At 48.7% G+C, this 17,145-nt stretch overlaps 2 protein-coding genes across 2 annotated transcripts in view; one reads left to right on the top strand and one right to left on the bottom strand.

Moving 5' to 3' along the window:
- ACIN1 (apoptotic chromatin condensation inducer 1) overlaps positions 1-5,705 on the bottom strand; it is a 77,533-nt gene extending 71,828 nt beyond the window's left edge. Inside the window, 1 exon segment of the mRNA XM_070954437.1 lies at positions 5,430-5,705. Coding sequence (XP_070810538.1) covers positions 5,430-5,567 — 138 coding nt within the window. The 5' untranslated portion in view covers positions 5,568-5,705.
- Positions 5,706-5,887: 182 nt separating this feature from the next.
- CUNH14orf119 (chromosome unknown C14orf119 homolog) lies at positions 5,888-10,831 on the top strand. Its single transcript, XM_070954373.1, has 2 exons — positions 5,888-6,123; positions 10,325-10,831. Exon 2 carries the CDS (start codon positions 10,326-10,328, stop codon positions 10,671-10,673), a length of 348 nt encoding a protein of 115 aa, XP_070810474.1. The 5' UTR covers positions 5,888-6,123; position 10,325; the 3' UTR covers positions 10,674-10,831.
- Positions 10,832-17,145: the final 6,314 nt, after the last annotated feature.

Here is a 17,145-nt window from a genome sequence, read left to right as displayed (position 1 = left end):
ATATTCCCCCCAAAATAAGACCCTGTTTTATATATTTTTGAACCTGAAATAAGCGCTCGGCCTTATTTTCGGGGAGGTCTTATTATTTTGGGGCGCCTGGCTCCTCTTGCCATCTTACCTGATTTCCAGCTCTGTCTCCCTAACCCTAAGCAGAGGAAATGGCGGGGATTGGATGCGCGTCCGGTTAAATATTTTCAGGGAGGGCTTATTTTCGGAGAAACACGGTAAAGCATGCAGCCCTTCCTGGATCATTTTATTTTCCAACAATATTGTGGGGCAGGAAATGCTAAGGAAAAGGAAGTTATTTGGGCCCTGGGTGAGCTATGAACCAAATCATAGTCACCTGCCTCAGTGCAGACTCTAGCCACTGTGCTATGCTGCCTTAAGCGCCCAAATCAGTTTACTTCCAAATGAGTAAAAATGAATTAAAACAGAATGCAATGCCCCCCTACAACGCAACCGTAATAAATTCAGAATTATTTAAGAATTAATTAAGCAGCCAACGATGCACAAACAAGGTATCAAATATTTTAAGTTCTGCGTTCAAATCCCACCCAAATGCAGGCAGTCCTCGATTTAGAACAGTTCGTTTAGTGACCGACGTTACAACAGCACTTTAAAAAGGGACTTATGACCGTTTTTCACCCCTGGAGGTTTACGTCATGATCAGGTGATCAAAATGTGACACTTGGCCACTGACTTATATTTATGACGGTCGCAGTGTCCTGGGGTCAGGGGATCACGTTTTGCGATCTTCTGATTCACTTAACAACCATGTTACTAACCGCTGTGGCAAGAAAGGTTGTAAAATGGGGCCAAACTCACTTCGCAAATGTCTCGCTTAGCAACAGAAATTTTGGGGCTCCATTGCGGCCGTAACTCGAGGACTTCCTGTGCGACGACGTGTCCTTTGGAGAGAAACTGTCTAGGCACAAAGTTCAGTTTCGCCACCATCTGTGCGAAACCACCACTGATTAGGATGCTACATTGACAGGTTCAATTCCGTCACGAATTTTGATTATTATATTTAATATTGATTATCTCAAGCTAAGCCATACCAAAGGAGATGACAGCCTCAGGCAAGGATGGGAGTTCAATGCCCAAAAAAAACCTGGTTATAAAACCGGAAGGTAACAACTTCATGTTTGAGCAAATTTGGGACTAGCGGTTAAGGCACCAAGGCTAGAAAGCAGGAGATGGTGAGTTCAAGTCCCGCCTTAGCCATGAGAGCTGGCTGGGTGACTTTGGGCCAATCACCAGGAGACGCGGAATTCTAGTCCCGCCTTAGGCATGAAAGACAATTGGGTGACTTTGGGCCAATCACCAGGAGACGCGGAATTCTAGTCCCTTAGCCATGAGAGCTGGCTAGGTAACTTTGGCCCAATCACAGAAGACAGTGAATTCTAGTCCGGCCTTACGCATGAGACAAACAGGTGACTTTGGGCCAATCAGCAGGAGACAGGGAGTTCTAGTCCCACCTTAGGCATGAAAGACAATTGGGTGACATTGGGCCAATCACCAGGAGACGTGGAATTCTACTCCCTTACCCATGAACTTTGGCCCAATCACAGAAGACAGTGAATTCTAGTCCGGTCTTAAACATGAGACAAACAGGTGACTTTGGGCCAATCAGCAGGAGACAGGGAGTTCTAGTCCCACCTTAAGCATGAAAGACAATTGGATGACTTTGGGCCAATCAACAGGAGACGCGGAATTCTACTCCCTTACCCATGAACTTTGGCCCAATCACAGAAGACAGTGAATTCTAGTCCGGTCTTAAGCATGAGACAAATGGGTGACTTTGGGCCAATCAGCAGGAGACAGGGAGTTCTAGTCCCGCCTTAGGCATGAAAGACAATTGGATGACTTTGGGCCAATCACCAGGAGACGCGGAATTCTAGTCCCTTAGCCATGAACTTTGGCCCAATCACAGAAGACAGTGAATTCTAGTTCCACCTTAAGCATGAGAGACAACTGGGTGACTTTGGGCCAATCACAGAAGACGGTGAATTCTAGTCCCGCCTTAAAGCATGAAAGACAATTGGGTGACTTTGGGCCAATCACCAGGAGACAGTGAGTTCTAGTTCTGCCTTAGGCATGAAAGACAATTGGATGACTTTGGGCCAATCACCAGGAGACGCGGAATTCTAGTCCCTTAGCCATGAACTTTGGCCCAATCACAGAAGACAGTGAATTCTAGTTCCACCTTAAGCATGAGAGACAACTGGGTGACTTTGGGCCAATCACAGAAGACGGTGAATTCTAGTCCCGCCTTAAAGCATGAAAGACAATTGGGTGACTTTGGGCCAATCACCAGGAGACGCGGAATTCTACTCCCTTAGCCATGAACTTTGGCCCAATCAACAGGAGACGGGGAGTTCTAGTCCCGCCTTAGGCACGAAAGACAATTGGGTGATTTTGGACCATGGGACCAATCAGCAGGAGACGGGGAGTTCTAGTCCCGCCTTAGGCATGAAAGACAATTGGGTGACTTTGGGCCAATCAGCAGGAGACGGGGAGTTCTAGTCCCGCCTTAGGCACGAAAGACAATTGGGTGACTTTGGGCCAATCAACAGGAGACGGGGAGTTCTAGTCCCGCCTTAGGCACGAAAGACAATTGGGTGATTTTGGACCATGGGACCAATCAGCAGGAGACGGGGAGTTCTAGTCCCGCCTTAGGCATGAAAGACAATTGGGTGACTTTGGGCCAATCAGCAGGAGACGGGGAGTTCTAGTCCCGCCTTAGGCACGAAAGACAATTGGGTGACTTTGGGCCAATCAACAGGAGACGGGGAGTTCTAGTCCCGCCTTAGGCACGAAAGACAATTGGGTGATTTTGGACCATGGGACCAATCAGCAGGAGACGGGGAGTTCTAGTCCCACTTTAGGCATGAAAGACAATTGGGTGACTTTGGGCCAATCAGCAGGAGACGGGGAGTTCTAATCCCGCCTTAGGCATGCATGAAAGCCAATTGGGTGATTTTGGGCCAGCCCCAATCTCTCAGCCCAATCCACCTCACAGGGTTGTTGTTGTTGGGAAAACAGGAGGAGTGCATTGAGTGGATTTGCCACCTTGAGTTTTTTGTAATATAAAAGTGACATACAAATAAATAAATAAATAAACTTTTGGGGATCCATCTTTCCCTTTTTTTTTTAACCCATCAAAAACAAGCATGAAAAAAACTCTCAAAACCACAGCATGGTGCAGATCGCGCTATACGGGTAGTCCTCAACTTATGACCACAACTGATTCCCCAAATTTCCATCGCTGAGCAAGACGCTTGCTCCCTGAATTTTGCCCCATTTTACCACCTTTCTTGGCACCATATTTAAGCGATTCATTGCCGTTAAGTTAATCACACGGTTGTTAAACGAATCTGGCTTTCCCCATTGATTTTGTTGGTCAGAAGGTTGTAAGCCGAGGACTATCTTTACCCCACTTTCTGGCCCTTCCTGCCATACAGTTCGTTGCATGATGCTGGACTACAATGCACCTTCTCCTGCACAGCCATGCCAGCTCAATCAAAAAAACTTCTGGTGGTAGGTTGTTCCACTGGTTAACTGTTCTGTCAGGAAGTTAATTCCTTAATTCATGATTGGGATATCAATCCATCAGAGCTGGCAGGGACCTTGGAGGTCTCCTAGTCCAGCCCCTTGCTCAAGCAGGAGACCCTATGCCATTTCAGACAAGGGACTGTCCTGTGTCTTCTTAAAAACCTCCAATGATGGAGCACCCACAACTTCTAGTGGCAAGCAGTTCCACAGCCCACAACAATTTCAAAACCCAAAATCCTTCAAGGGAGGATCTTTATCCTAAAGCTGCATCTCCCCTGCCCTCATCCTAAAAAAAGCCCTATACAGGTCATCCTCAACGCACGACCACAAATTTACGTTGCTAAGTGAGAAATTTGCTCGGTGCGTTTTGCTCCGTTTTACAACTTTTCTGGCCACGTTCGTTAAGTGAATCACTCCGGTCCTTAAATCGGCAATACGGTTCTTAAACGTCAACGGTTCCCCGTTGACTTTGCTTTACCGAAAGTTGCAAAAGGGGATTCATGCAAACAGTGCAACCGTCATAACTGCGAGTCGAGCCTCCGAATGTAAATCCCGCGACCGTGCCCTCCCCCCCCAGAATGCTGCAACGGTAATTAAGCGTGAAACACGGTCCCTTTTTTTCAGCGCCGTCGTAACTTCGGTCGCTAAGCGAACTGTCGTAAGCGCGAGGAGCCTACCTGTCCCAAGTGAAAACTTTTCAATCTGAATTAAAGCAGGGTTAAGAGCAGAGCCCTGCGACCGTGGGGATAGGGGGATGCTGCAACGGTCATTAAGCGTGAAAAACGGTCCCCTTTTTTTTAGCGCCGTTGTAACTTCGGTCACTAAGCGAACTGTCGTAAGCGTGAGGAGCCCAGGTGAAAACTTTTCAATCTGAATTAAAGCAGGGTTAAGAGCAGAGCCCTGCGACCGTGGGGATAGGGGGATGCTACAACGGTCATTAAGCGTGAAAAACGGTCCCCTCTTTTTTTCAGCGCCGTCGTAACTTCGGTCGCTAAGCGAACTGTCGTAAACCCGAGGAGCCTACCTGTCCCAGGTGAAAACTTTTTTTTTAAATCTGATCGCCTTGAGCTTAGTCAATCCAAAAGGTTCGGCGGTTGGGCGGTTCGAACCCCCTCGTAGAGGTCTCCCGCGTGACCCGCAGGGGGTTGGGCTAGATGACCTCTTAAGGTCCCTTCCGACGCTGCTTACTCTTTACCTAAATCTGAATTAAACCAAGATAACCAAGCTGGCTCCATCTCCATTGCAGGGACAACATCTGTTAGGAAGCTTATGGGGCAGCTGGAGGTTTGTGGAGGGGGGGGCTCTTAGGGGGATGAATGGAGACCCCTCCCTGCCTACCCCCCAAAAAAGTGAGCCTGAGATGAAAGGCAAGTTGTCAAACTGTCAAGTGGGGGGGGGGGTGGGAAGAGGATCAGGCCTCCATGGGTCGGCCCCATAGCCTTCCACTGGTGGGGCCAGGAAGTGCCCATTCCCCCCCCATCAGCAACAGGCTGCTAAACTTCTGCAAGGGTTTCCCCCAAACTCACTTAAAAGGGGATCCCCCCTCCCTTCTTTCTATGGGGCAACCCCAAAGTGACGTCACAAGGCTTCTCCCGCCAATAGGACTCTCTCCCGCCCGCCCGCCCCCCCCAACAATCATTTCTCCCAATAGTCGACTGAGACCTATTCTTCCCCCCTCCGCTTGGTGGCAGTAGTGGGCTATTGCCCCGCGCATGCGTAGCAAGCGGCGGCGGCACCCCAGGGCCAGGGGCCCGCATTGCTGAGAAGCCCGCAAAAAAAAAAAAACCTGCCCGTCTTGGTTTACGCATGCGCGAAGCCACCCGGGCCCCCGGGCCCCCTTTCCCCCACCGGGCCCTTTTTTTTTTTTTCCTCACCCCACGGAGCCGCTTAATCAAGGCGCTCTTCTGCCCGCTCTTAGGCAGGCCCCGCTGCTCCAAAGCCGCCTTCAGGTCGGCGACCCTCAACGCCTGAAGCGGCCTCCCGTCCAGAGTAACCTCCTCCCCGTCCGCCATCTTGTGTGGCGCTGCTGCCTGCCCTCCCCGGGAGCTTCGGGGGCGTTCGGGAACTTCCGGAGAAGGCCTCGGCGCTCGGAGGCGACCTCCGACCCCGTCTCGTGGACGTCCGGCCGCTCTTCGTCAAGCGCCGTCCGTTTTCGGAGACTTCCGTTCGGCGAAGAGGAGGGAGAGGCGGAGGGGCCGCTCTGGCTCGGGCGACTCTTTCCGGGTTACGTCGGGCATTTCCGGGTCTTTCGAGGATGGCTTCCCAACCTGGAAGTGAGTTCTGAGAAGGACTCGGGAACTTCCGGAGGTCTTCGGCATCGGAAGGTGCGCGGGGGGGGGGGGCGGTCACGGAAAACTTTCGGCAACTTCCGCCCAGCGCCAAAGTAGAAAGCGTCTTCGTTCGGAAAAAAAAAAAAGCCTGGCGGCCCGAGTTCGCCTTCGGGTATTTCCGGATGAGTTCGGCGACTTCCGGATGAGTTCGGCTCCGCCTGCCGAAGGCGGAGCGGACGAAAAACGCTAAGAGTTTCCTTCGCAGCAATGGAACAAACCCGGATCTGAGCCAAAGCAGGTGAGGAAGAAGGCGATGCTGGCTTGTCTCCCAAGGAACCGGCCCCGCAAGGGATTGCAGAAAGCCGCGTCTTGCCTTGCTCGGTTTGGTGCGATCGTTGGCACGGTGGACTACAAATCCCATCGTGCTGAATTAAACCCTCTTTGCACGTATCTCGGGGGTGGAGGGCTGCATTCCGACAGTGGGCGAGATCCAGGACCGGGGAGTGGCCGTCTTAACCTGCCCGGGGTTCTGCTTTGCACGCAGCCAGGTGCAAACCGGGGTTTGTTGCAGGGCTGGCCAACATTTGTGGGTTTTTGCACGAACCGGAGTTCTGTTCAAAGCTGGCTTGTTGTGGGGGGGGGCGTATCTGCTCCCTTGAAAGGAAGCCTCCCCCCCACCCCCCACCGGTTGCTTTTCACACGGCTTTCCAACCTGGGCAACTTTTAAGATGGGTTCAAGTCCCAGCCTTAAAGCCAAGGAAGAAGGGAGGAAGGAAGGAAGGAGAGGGAGAAAGTTATTAAAGAAGGAGAGGGAGGGAGGAAGTACGGAAGGGGAGGGAGGGAGGAAAGAGAAAGGAAGGAAGAACAGAGGGAGGAAGGAAGTATGGAAGGAGAGGGAGGAAGGAAGGAAGGAAGAACGGAAAGGGAGGAAGGGAGGGGAGGGAGGAAAGGAAGGAAGGAAATACAGAAGGAGAGGGAGGGAGGAAGGAAGGAGAGGGAGGAAGGAAGGAAGGGGAGGGAGGGAGGAAGTACAGAATGAGAGGGAGGGAGGAAGGAAGGAAGGACGGAAGAACGGAGAGGGAGGGAGGAGAGGGAGGGAGGAAGTATGGAAGGAGAGGGAGGGGAGGGAGGGAGGAAAGGAAGGAAGTACAGAAGGAGAGGGAGGAAGGAAGGAAGGGGAGGAAGGAAGGAAGGAGAGGGAGGAAGGAAGTATGGAAGGAAAGGGAGGGAGGGAGGAAAGGAAGGAAGTACAGAAGGAGAGGGAGGGAGGAAGGAAGGAGAGGGAGGAAGGAAGGAGAGGGAGAAAAGTATGGAAGGAGAGGGAGGGAGGAAGGAAGGATGGAAGAACGGAAAGGGAGGGAGGGAGGAAAGGAAGGAAGGAAGTACAGAAGGAGAGGGAGGAAGGGAGGGAGGAAAGGGAGGAAGGAAGGAAGTACGGAAGGAGAGGGAGGAAGGGAGAAAGGAAGGAAGAACGGAAGCAGAGGAAGGAAGGAGAGGGAGGGAGGAAATACGGAAGGAGAGGGAGGAAGGAAAGGGAGAAAGGAAGAACGGAAGGAGAGGGAGGAAAGGGAGGAAGGAAGGAAGAACAGAAGGAGAGGGAGGGAGGAAGGAGAAAGGAAGGAAGAACAGAAGGAGCGAGAGGGAGGGAGGAAAGGGAGAAAGGAAGGAATGAAGGAAGGAGAGGGAGGACGGGAGGGAAGGGAGGAGGAGACAGAGAAAGAGGGAGGAAGGAGACTTTCTCCTTCCTTGCTGCTTTCCTCCATTCCTCCCTCCCTTCCTCTAACCCTTCTTTTCTTCATCCTTCCTTTCTTTCCTATCTTTTTTCCTTCCCTTCCTCTTCCCTTTCTTGCCTTCATCCTTCTCTCCTCCCCTCCCTTTCCTGCTTTCTTTTCCTTTCTCCTTTCCTTTCTTCCCCTTCTCTCTTTCCTTCCTTTCTTCCCTCCCTCCCTTTCTTGTCTTCTCTTCCTCCCCTCCCTCCATCATTCCCTTTCTTCTTCTTCCCTATCTCCTTCCTTCCCTTCCCTTCAGCTGAAATCTGCTTATTTTGCAAAGTTTAAAAAGCTCTTTATGCAAGTTTTTCCTCCTCCCCCCTCCCCATGGAAGAGAATTTTACTTTCGTGGCTGCCCTGCACTACCACTTACAAGTTTCCTTCCTTCCTTCCCCCTAAACATATTTTCTATCCCTTTGGATCTGTAAATTGAGATTATGCAATATTTATTATTATACCATGCGGGTTTTTGTAGAGCAAGAAGGAAGAAATTGTTAGAGTTCAGCGATTTAGCTGGGGAAAATAAAGAATTGAGACTGCAGGAAATGGTGTCGGTGGCCCTTTAATACAATTTGCATGTTATTTTTAAACCTGTTTTGTTTATTTAGCTATGCTAATTGTATCCTTAGGATGCTCTTTTAGTGCTTTTCATTGTAAATGCAGAGTTGGTTTGGTCTCCCAAGCTCTGGATGGTGCGTTTCCTGGATGAAAACAATCTTTGGGGAATGCGGTGTGCCGATAAACAGATTTATTTTCAGTACAGATGTTGACTGTAGATATTTTTAGTTATGACTCTGGTCCTATCCAGAGGGTAGGATTTTGCCTAAATTTTTGCTCCCTAATCTATAGCTTTTCTGGTATCTGCCCCCTCCAGTGTTTCCACATTCTCTTGGCTCTCCAAATTTGTTTTCCAAAGTTCTTTAATATATATATATGATTTGGGTGCTGCCCACTTGGAAGGATGAATGAAGAAGGGAAGAAAAGAAAGCCTGAAGGGAAGGGAAGGAAAGGGGGAAAAGGGAGGGAAGGAGAGAAGGAAGGAAAGGGGAGGAAGAAAGGAAGGGGAGGGAGGGAGAGAAGGGGAGAGAGGAAAAAAGGAAGGAAAGGGAAGGGGAGAAGGAAAGGGAGAGAGGAAAAAAGGAAGGAAAGGACAGAGCCTTGATAGTACAGGGGTTTAGTGAACCCTGTTATTAACACAGCTGCCTGCAATTTCTGCTGGTTCGAATCTCTCCAAGGCTCAAGGTTGACTCAGCCTTCCATCCTTTCTAAGGTAGGTGAAATGAGGACCCAGTTTGTGGGGGCAATAAGCTGACTTTGTATAAAATATACAAAAGGATGAAGGCTATTGCTTAACGCATTGTAAGCCGCCCTGAGTCTCCGGAGAAGGGCGGCATATAAATCAAATTAAAAAAAAAAAAAAAAAAGGGAAGGAGAGAAGGAAGGAAAGAGGGAAGAAATGAAGGAGAGGGAAGGAGAGAAGGAAGCGGAGGGATGGATGGAAGGAGAGAAGGAAGAGGAGGGAGGGACGGAAGGAGGGAAAGAAGGGGAGAGAAGGAGGGAAAGCAGGGATGAAATGCTCCCGGTTTGGACCGGCTCGGGCGAGTAGGTAGCGATGGAGGTGGGCAGTTCGGAGAACCGGTAGCAAAAATCCCTTCCCCTCCCCCCATCAGCTTGCTTACCTTAGCTGCTGGTCGCAACTCCTTGCTGTAATCCCTGCAATCCATTGCATCAGCAAGCAACTGAATCTCCCTGCCTGCAATCAAGCAGGCAGGGCGTTGTGGACTTCAACTCCCAGAATTCCTCAGCCAGCAAAGCAAAGCTGGCTGAGGAATTCTGGGAGTTGAAGTCTACAAGTCTTAAAACTTGCCAAGGTTGGAGACCCCTGTTCTATTGGGTAAGTTTTTTTCCCCTTTGGGAGCTTTAAAAAAATAGTTAATTGGGGTTTTTTTTAGTTGTTGTTTTTTTAGACATAGCCATTTAAAGTTTAGGAAGTTTTAAATTTAGCTGCTTTTATATAAAAATAAAAATAAATTAAAATAATATTTGTGCAGCTTTCTGAGATTTAGTGTGTTTCTGTAGTGTTTCAACCTAACTACACAAACACACAAAATCTCACAAAGCTGTATGTGGAATTTTGTGTGTGTAAAGTGTGAAAGTTGGTTGTTTGGGCTTTTTGTGGCTGTGTGAGGTTCCTGCTTGTTGCAGGGGCCATTTTGGGCCTAGCACAGCTGCTTTTACATTGTGGGTGAGCCAGTTGTGTTGTGTTGTGTTTTGTAGGTTAAAAAAGGGCAAAGAAGTGACATTGACTTGGCCACGCCCACCTGACCAAGCCACACCCTCCCAGTCACCTTACCACCAAGCCCCGCCCACTAATTAAGCCACGCCCACAGAACCGAAAACAAAAAAATTTAGATTTCACCCCTGCAGGGAAAGGGAAAGAGGGAGGGAAGAAGGGGAGAGAAAGAAAGGGAAGGAGAGAAGGAAGCGGAGGGAGGGAGGAAAGAAGAGAAGGAGAGGGAAGGGGAGAAGGAAGGAAATGGAAGGGGAGGAGACAAGGAAAAGGGAGGGAGGGAAAGAGAGGGAAAAGTGGGGAGAAGGAAGGAAAAGGGAAGAGGGAGGGAGGAAGGAAGAAAGGAAGGAGAGTTGGAAGGAAGGGAGGGAAATGTCATAAGTCGAGGACTGGCTGAAATTCCCTCCTGCCCACCCTTGTTTCTCTGCCGTCCCCTGCAGGATGTCGGAGCCGCTACCCTTGTCCTACGTGACGGCCCAAGAGATGCGCTGCCTCCTGCACTGGCTGTCCGGCTGGACTCTGGCCCAACGGGAACGGTTCCTCCGAGACCTGGTGGACAAGGCCGTCCCTTGGAAGCTGTGTCCCCTGCTGGAGAGCCTGTCCGCGCTCCGGGTGGGCTCCGGGAAGCCCCCGTCCATCTACGAGTGCCAGATGCGTCTCTGGGACCAGTGGTTCCGCAGCTGGTCTGAAGCCGAACGCAACGAGTTTGTCCGGCAGATGGAAGAGGAGATGCCGGATTTGGCCGGACGGTTTTACCGAGAAGTGGCTGCCACCGCTGGACAAGCCTGAGGCGGCCCATGGCTCTCTCCGTTCCGTCTCATTTTTATTTTTTATTTTGTACCGATTTCTCTGGACGTCTTCAGACGGCTGCTGTGAAAACTTGGCCAAAGGGCTTTCCCGTGTTCTACCCTGCATAATATGAAAATAAAATATTGTTGTTTCTTCTTCTTCTTGTGGCATATCCGTCATTGGACGTTGGAGATCATGTTGGCAATCCTATTTTTGTCAACAGCCGCATGAAAAAAATATTGCTTAGCGAATAGAATTCTTGATTTATAGAATCGAGTTCTTGATGGGCCAAGTGTGATCGGACACAAGGAATTTAGTCTTCGGTGCATAAGCTCTCAGTGTACATAAAAGAAAAAGACATTCATCAAGAATCATAAGATGCAACGCTTTGTGATAGTCATAGGATACTAAATAGGCAATCAACATAAATCATACTAGGAAACTAAATAAAACAATATAATATCGTACAGATACAAGCAACAAGGTTGTAGTCATAAGGGGGAAGAGAGAGGTAATAGGAAGGATGAGAAGAATAGTAATACAATCTTAGTAAATTGACTGTGTTGTGGGAATGATATTTTCCTTCCTTCCTTCCTTCCTTCCTTCCTTCCTTCCTTCCTTCCGCTCTAATTCCTTTCTCCCTTCTTCCCTCTGTTTCTTCCTTTCCTTCCTGTTTCCTTTCTTCTCTCTGTTCTTCCTTCCTGTTTCCTTCCTTCCTTCCCTGCCTCCCAATCTCTTCATCTGTTCCTTCTTTTCCTCTCTTCCCCTCTCCTTCTTCCATCCCTGTTTCTTTCCTTGCTTCCCTCTCTATCTCTCTACCATCATTTATTTATTTCTCTCCTCCTTGCTTCCTTCCCTATCTCTCTACCTTCATCTGTTTATTTCTCCCCTCCTTTCTTTCCTCCCTCTGCCCCTCTTTCCTTCCTTCATCCATCCTTGTTCTTTCCTTCCTTCCTTCTCTACCTCTCTCTGCCCCTTTCTTTCCTTCCTTCTTCCTTCCATTTCTTTCCTTCCTTCCCTCACTCCTTCCTTCCTTCTTCCTTTTCTCCTGTCCATCCTTTCTTAGCTCCATTCCTTCTTCTTTCCTTCCTTCTTTCTTCCATTCCTTTCCTTCCTTCCCTCACTCCTTCCTTCCTTCTTCCTTTTCTCCCGTCCATCCTTTCTTAGCTCCGTTCCTTCTTCTTTCCTTCCTTTACCCCTCCCTGTTTCCTTCCTTATTTCCTCCGTTTCTTTCCTTTTCCTCTTTCCCTGCTTTCTTCCTTACTTCCCTCCTTACTCCTTCCTTGTTTCCTCCTTTCCTTACCTTCCCCTCTCTTTTCTTCCTATATCCCTTCCTGTTTCCTTCTTCCTTCCCTCTTGCCTTCCTTCCCTTTTTTCTTCCTTCCCTCCTTCATCCCCTCTACCCCTCCCTTCCTCTTCCTTTTTTCTTATGATTTTATAAAGAAGATGCATCAGCACACACAAAAAATGTGAAAGCACACAGTAAAGAACAAATTAGCAAGGGATTTAAAATGCCATGGAAATTATATTTTTCCAGTGTATCATTAGTCAATTACGAATCGGATATATTATTTTAGAGCCTGGAAATTGCTGTTAAGTTCTTAAGATAAGCATGAATACCCAGATCTCGATCAGCCAAGTATAAATCACTAAGTGAGATTTATCAGCACAGAAAAAATTAATCTTTATTACTGAGACTCTTCTGGTTTCAGCATCCCGTGAAATTAAATAAAAAATCCCATTCTCTGTTCATAGAGCAAACCATTCATTGCTGTTCTAGAACCCTCTTAGAATGTTTAATACAGATAATCCTCGACTTATGACCGCAATTAACCTGAAAATTATGTTGTTAAGCGAGACAATGGAATTCTGCCTCATTTTGTGACTTTGCTTGCCGCAGTTATTAAGTGGCTCACTGCAGACGTTAAGCGAGTCACACGGTTGTTCAGTGAATCCAGCTTTCCCCTCGTTGACTTGTCCGAAGGTCGCAAAAGGGGATCACGTGACACACACACACCCTGGATACTACCACGGTCATAAATATGAATCGGTTGCCAAGTATCTGAATTTCAATCACGTAACCATGGGGATGCTTGCATTGGTCATAAGTGTGAAAAAATAGAAGTCACGTTTTTCAGCCCCATTGTAACTTAAGTCACTGAATGAACTGTTTGTAAGTCGACTACTAGCGCATTTTTACGTTCAACTGGGATATCCTCGGCCCATCAAAATCAACATTTAAAAATCAAGTTGGGGGCACCACCTCCTATTAGCCCCTTTTCGTGGGCAAGCGATAAAGACGCGCCATGTTTTTAAACAGCCTAGAAAGGCCACCAAACTTTGCAATAGAGCCTAAAATTTGTTGGGTGTGTCCCGAAGGCGCGTGTAATCAATGCGTGCGCGCGCCCCTGCGCGTGTGACCCCCCCCGTGCTCCCCCATGCCCCGTTTTGGGCCTAGTAGGCCTCCCTGCAGCCTCCTGGGAGCAAAAACGGGCCGCATAGGGCTGTGATGCCCCCCGATGCCCCGTTTTTGGCCTAATGTATCTCCTGGGAGGAAAAATGGGGCGCATGGGGGCTGTGCCACACCCCTGTGCCCCGATTTGGGCCTAGTAGGCCTCCCTGCAGCCTTCTGGGAGCAAAAATGGGGCACATGGGGGCTGTGCCACACCCCTGTGCCCCGTTTTGGGCCTAGTAGGCCTCCATGCAGCCTCCTGGGAGCAAAAATGGGGCACATGGGGGCTGTGCCACACCCCTGTGCCCCGATTTGGGCCTAGTAGGCCTCCCTGCAGCCTTCTGGGAGCAAAAATGGGGCACATGGGGGCTGTGCCACACCCCTGTGCCCCGATTTGGGCCTAGTAGGCCTCCCTGCAGCCTTCTGGGAGCAAAAATGGGGCACATGGGGGCTGTGCCACACCCCTGTGCCCCGATTTGGGCCTAGTAGGCCTCCCTGCAGCCTTCTGGGAGCAAAAATGGGGCACATGGGGGCTGTGCCACACCCCTGTGCCCCGTTTTGGGCCTAGTAGGCCTCCATGCAGCCTCCTGGGAGCAAAAACAGGCCACATGGGGGCTGCAATGCCCCACCGTGCCCCGTTTTGGGCCTAGTAGGCCTCCCTGCAGCCTCCTGGGAGCAAAAACAGGCCGTGTGGGGGCTGTGCCACACCCCTGTGCCCCGTTTTGGGCCTAGTAGGCCTCCCTGCAGCCTCCTGGGAGCAAAAACAGGCCGTGTGGGGGCTGTGCCACACCCCTGTGCCCCGTTTTGGGCCTAGTCGGCCTCCATGCAGCCTCCTGGGAGCAAAAACAGGCCACATGGGGGCTGCAATGCCCCACTGTGCCCCGTTTTGGGCCTAGTAGGCCTCCATGCAGCCTTCTGGGAGCAAAAACAGGCCACATGGGGGCTGCAATGCCCCACCGTGCCCCGTTTTGGGCCTAGTAGGCCTCCCTGCAGCCTCCTGGGAGCAAAAGCGGGCTGTGGGGGGAGGGGGGGCCTCCCTGCACTGATAACCCATAATGCAATGCACGTGCGACCCCCATGCGCGCCCTGCCCACCCGCTTTTCCCGCATGCACTTTGCCTCCCGCGCATGCACGGCAGAGACCCGAAAATCAGCTGGCCGGCGGGAGGCATGCATGCATGCACGCCCGGTGCAGCTGAGCTGGGGCGATGGCTTGCGTACCCGCAGATGTAAAGATCCATTGTTTTGCCCTTTGCAAAAATGTCCCTAAGAAACCAGAAGCCAAAAAGTTTTAGTGTTAACCGTCTCTTTTATCTTCCTAGACTTAGATCTTTGGACGGTGATGGAAATCCGTAAACTGATAATCAGCAAAGGGGAATGTCAAGTCTTTTTGGAGGTGTTTTTTTTTTAATAGAAAAGGATTTCAGCTTCGCGTTGCATTTTCCTGATCCTGGGTTAGGAGGTCAGGCAGTGTTTTTCCAACTTTAAAACTTTAAAAGCATGCTGGCTGGGGAAATTCTTTTTTTTATATATATATATAATTTTTTTAATTTTCAAAAACACAACCAAAACAAAACATAAAAAACGTTATCATCCGATACAATTATAGACAGTGTATCAGTCGGTGGCATTTTTGTGCTCCTCCTCCTCTTCAATTTATCACTAGACATGCTAACTTACTTCCAAAAATTTCAACATCCATTTATATCATAATTATTTCCAATTCTTATTCTCTATCCATTGGTAAAATAAATCCCATATCAAATATGGGAGTATAAGAGCCTTGGTAGTACAGTGGTCTAAGGCACCCTGTTATTAAGCTGGTTATTAAGACCAGCTGCCTGCAATTACTGCAGGTTCGAATCTCACCAAGGCTCAAGGTTGACTCAGCCTTCCATCCTTTCTAAGGTAGGTAAATTGAGGACCCAGTTGTGGGGGCAATAAGCTGACTTTGTATAAAATATACAAAAGGATGAAGGCTATTGCTGAGCACATTGTAAGCCGCCCTGAGTCTCCGGAGAAGGGCGGCATATAAATCAAATTTTAAAAAATAAAAATAAATAAAAATAATAATAATAATATTGTCTATCGTCCTGTTCTCTCATTTCAAATGTCAATTTACTCATTTCAGCACATTCCATCATTTTCTTAATAATTTTTTCATCGTTAGGTAACTTTTCTCCTTCCCAGTTTCTAGCAAATACAATTCTAGCTGCTGTCAAGAGATTCACAATTAAATATTGCAGTTCTTTATTATATGTCTCCGGTATAATCCCTAATAAAAATATCTCTGGTTTAAAGTCAATATGTCTCTTTATCATTTTTTCCAACCACGTGTTCTGTCCCCGTCTCACACACGCACACAGACAGCCGGGGGTTAAATAAACTGGCAGACAACCAATTATTCCGATAAGAGGCTTGTCAGCAACCCAGTAGCTACTTGCCAAGAACTTTACTCATAAACAAAATACACACAGTTCAAGAATTGTCCAGTTCGTAAAAATAAATCCAAGGCAGATAATGTTGTTTCCAAAGATGCAATGTGACTCGATAGTAGTTAGTTTTGTCCATCACAGAGTCTGAATGGCCACCTCACCCCCTTTTATACCCTGTGGGGTGTGGTCCAGTGACTCAGCTTAATCTCTGGCACGCCTCTTCTGTTGTGCGCGCTTATCGCTGCGACGCTGCCGAGGATCCAGCCAAGACTCATCTCCCTCATTACTGTCCACCTGTGGCTGCGTAGACATGCTTGGCCCCGGGCCTATCTCTTGCCCTTCGGTGGGCACTGAAGGCATTGCCAGAGAGGAGGGTCCTGGAGAGGGAGGCCTTGCCAACTCCTCTCCTTCACTCTTGGAGTCCTCTCCTGCCAATGACACAGGCTCAGGTAACGGAGCCACAACACCACATGTGTATCTTAGTCCAATATCTCCTTGCTTCTGCGCATGTCCACCACGTGGTAATAGATCCTGGGGTCTGATGACATTTCCAACATTTCTCCGATTTATTCTGGAATATTCTGGCTATTCTCGACAGGGATAGATGCCACCTGTAAAACATCTGCTGGCTAGGGAAATTCAATCAATCCATCTTCTAGTCCAATCCCCTGTTCAAGCAGGAGAACCTATGCCAAGGCAGGACAAGAAGCAATGGATGGAAACTAATCAAGGAGAGAAGCAACCTTGAACTAAGGAGAAATTTCCTGATAGAACAAGTAAACAGTGGAACAACTTGTCTCTGGAAGTTATGGGTACTCCAACACTGGAGGATTTTAAGAAGAGATTGGACAACATGTGTCTGAAGTGGTATAGGGTTTTTTGCTTGAGCAGGGTGTCAGTCTAGAAGACCTCTAAGGTCCCTTCCAATTCTGTTATTCAAAGGTTCAACAAGGATATGTGCATTGGATATGGATTAAATTCAGCTCTAGTGGGTAATTCCACTCCTGACCACTAGAGGCCCTACTGAGTCTTCAGCCCAGTGTTTTTTAAGCTTGGTGGCTCTAAGCTGCGTGGACTTCCACTCCCAGAATTCTTCAGCCAATTTACGTTGGCTGGGGAATTCTGGGAGTTGAAGGCCACACATCTTAAAATAGCCAGTTTATAAAATTACTGCCTTAGTGGATAATCTCACTGGCCAATATGGAGCACGGTTCCGTAGATCAGCCTTTCCAAACTTAATGTATCTCTTTTGGACTACAGCTCCCTTGGCTGTGGATTATGGGAATTGTAGCCCAAGGGTAAACATCTGGAGTATCTCTCGCATCCAGATGAGTGAGGCTCTCTTAGTAACTGGCTTTCTTAGAAAGAGGATCTGATTAATGAGACGCAGCAAGCCAACGCAGGATTTTATTGGACTTTGGCATATGTTGGGTGAATCATGGTTTAATGCAAACCCAACCAATTGGGGTTTATTTGATACATGATGGCTAAAGCATAGCTCAACCCAAACGCTGACTCAAACCATTATCTATTTCTGTAGTTGTTTGATGAACAGGATCCTTTGATCAACAGGGCTGGGTTTGTGA

This window comes from Pituophis catenifer, unplaced genomic scaffold, assembly GCF_029215685.1.
Source record: "Pituophis catenifer annectens isolate HBS135680 unplaced genomic scaffold, rPitCat1.0.hap2 SCAF_15, whole genome shotgun sequence".
NCBI lineage: Eukaryota > Metazoa > Chordata > Lepidosauria > Squamata > Colubridae > Pituophis > Pituophis catenifer.
This window is presented reverse-complemented; position numbering and strand designations above follow the sequence as displayed.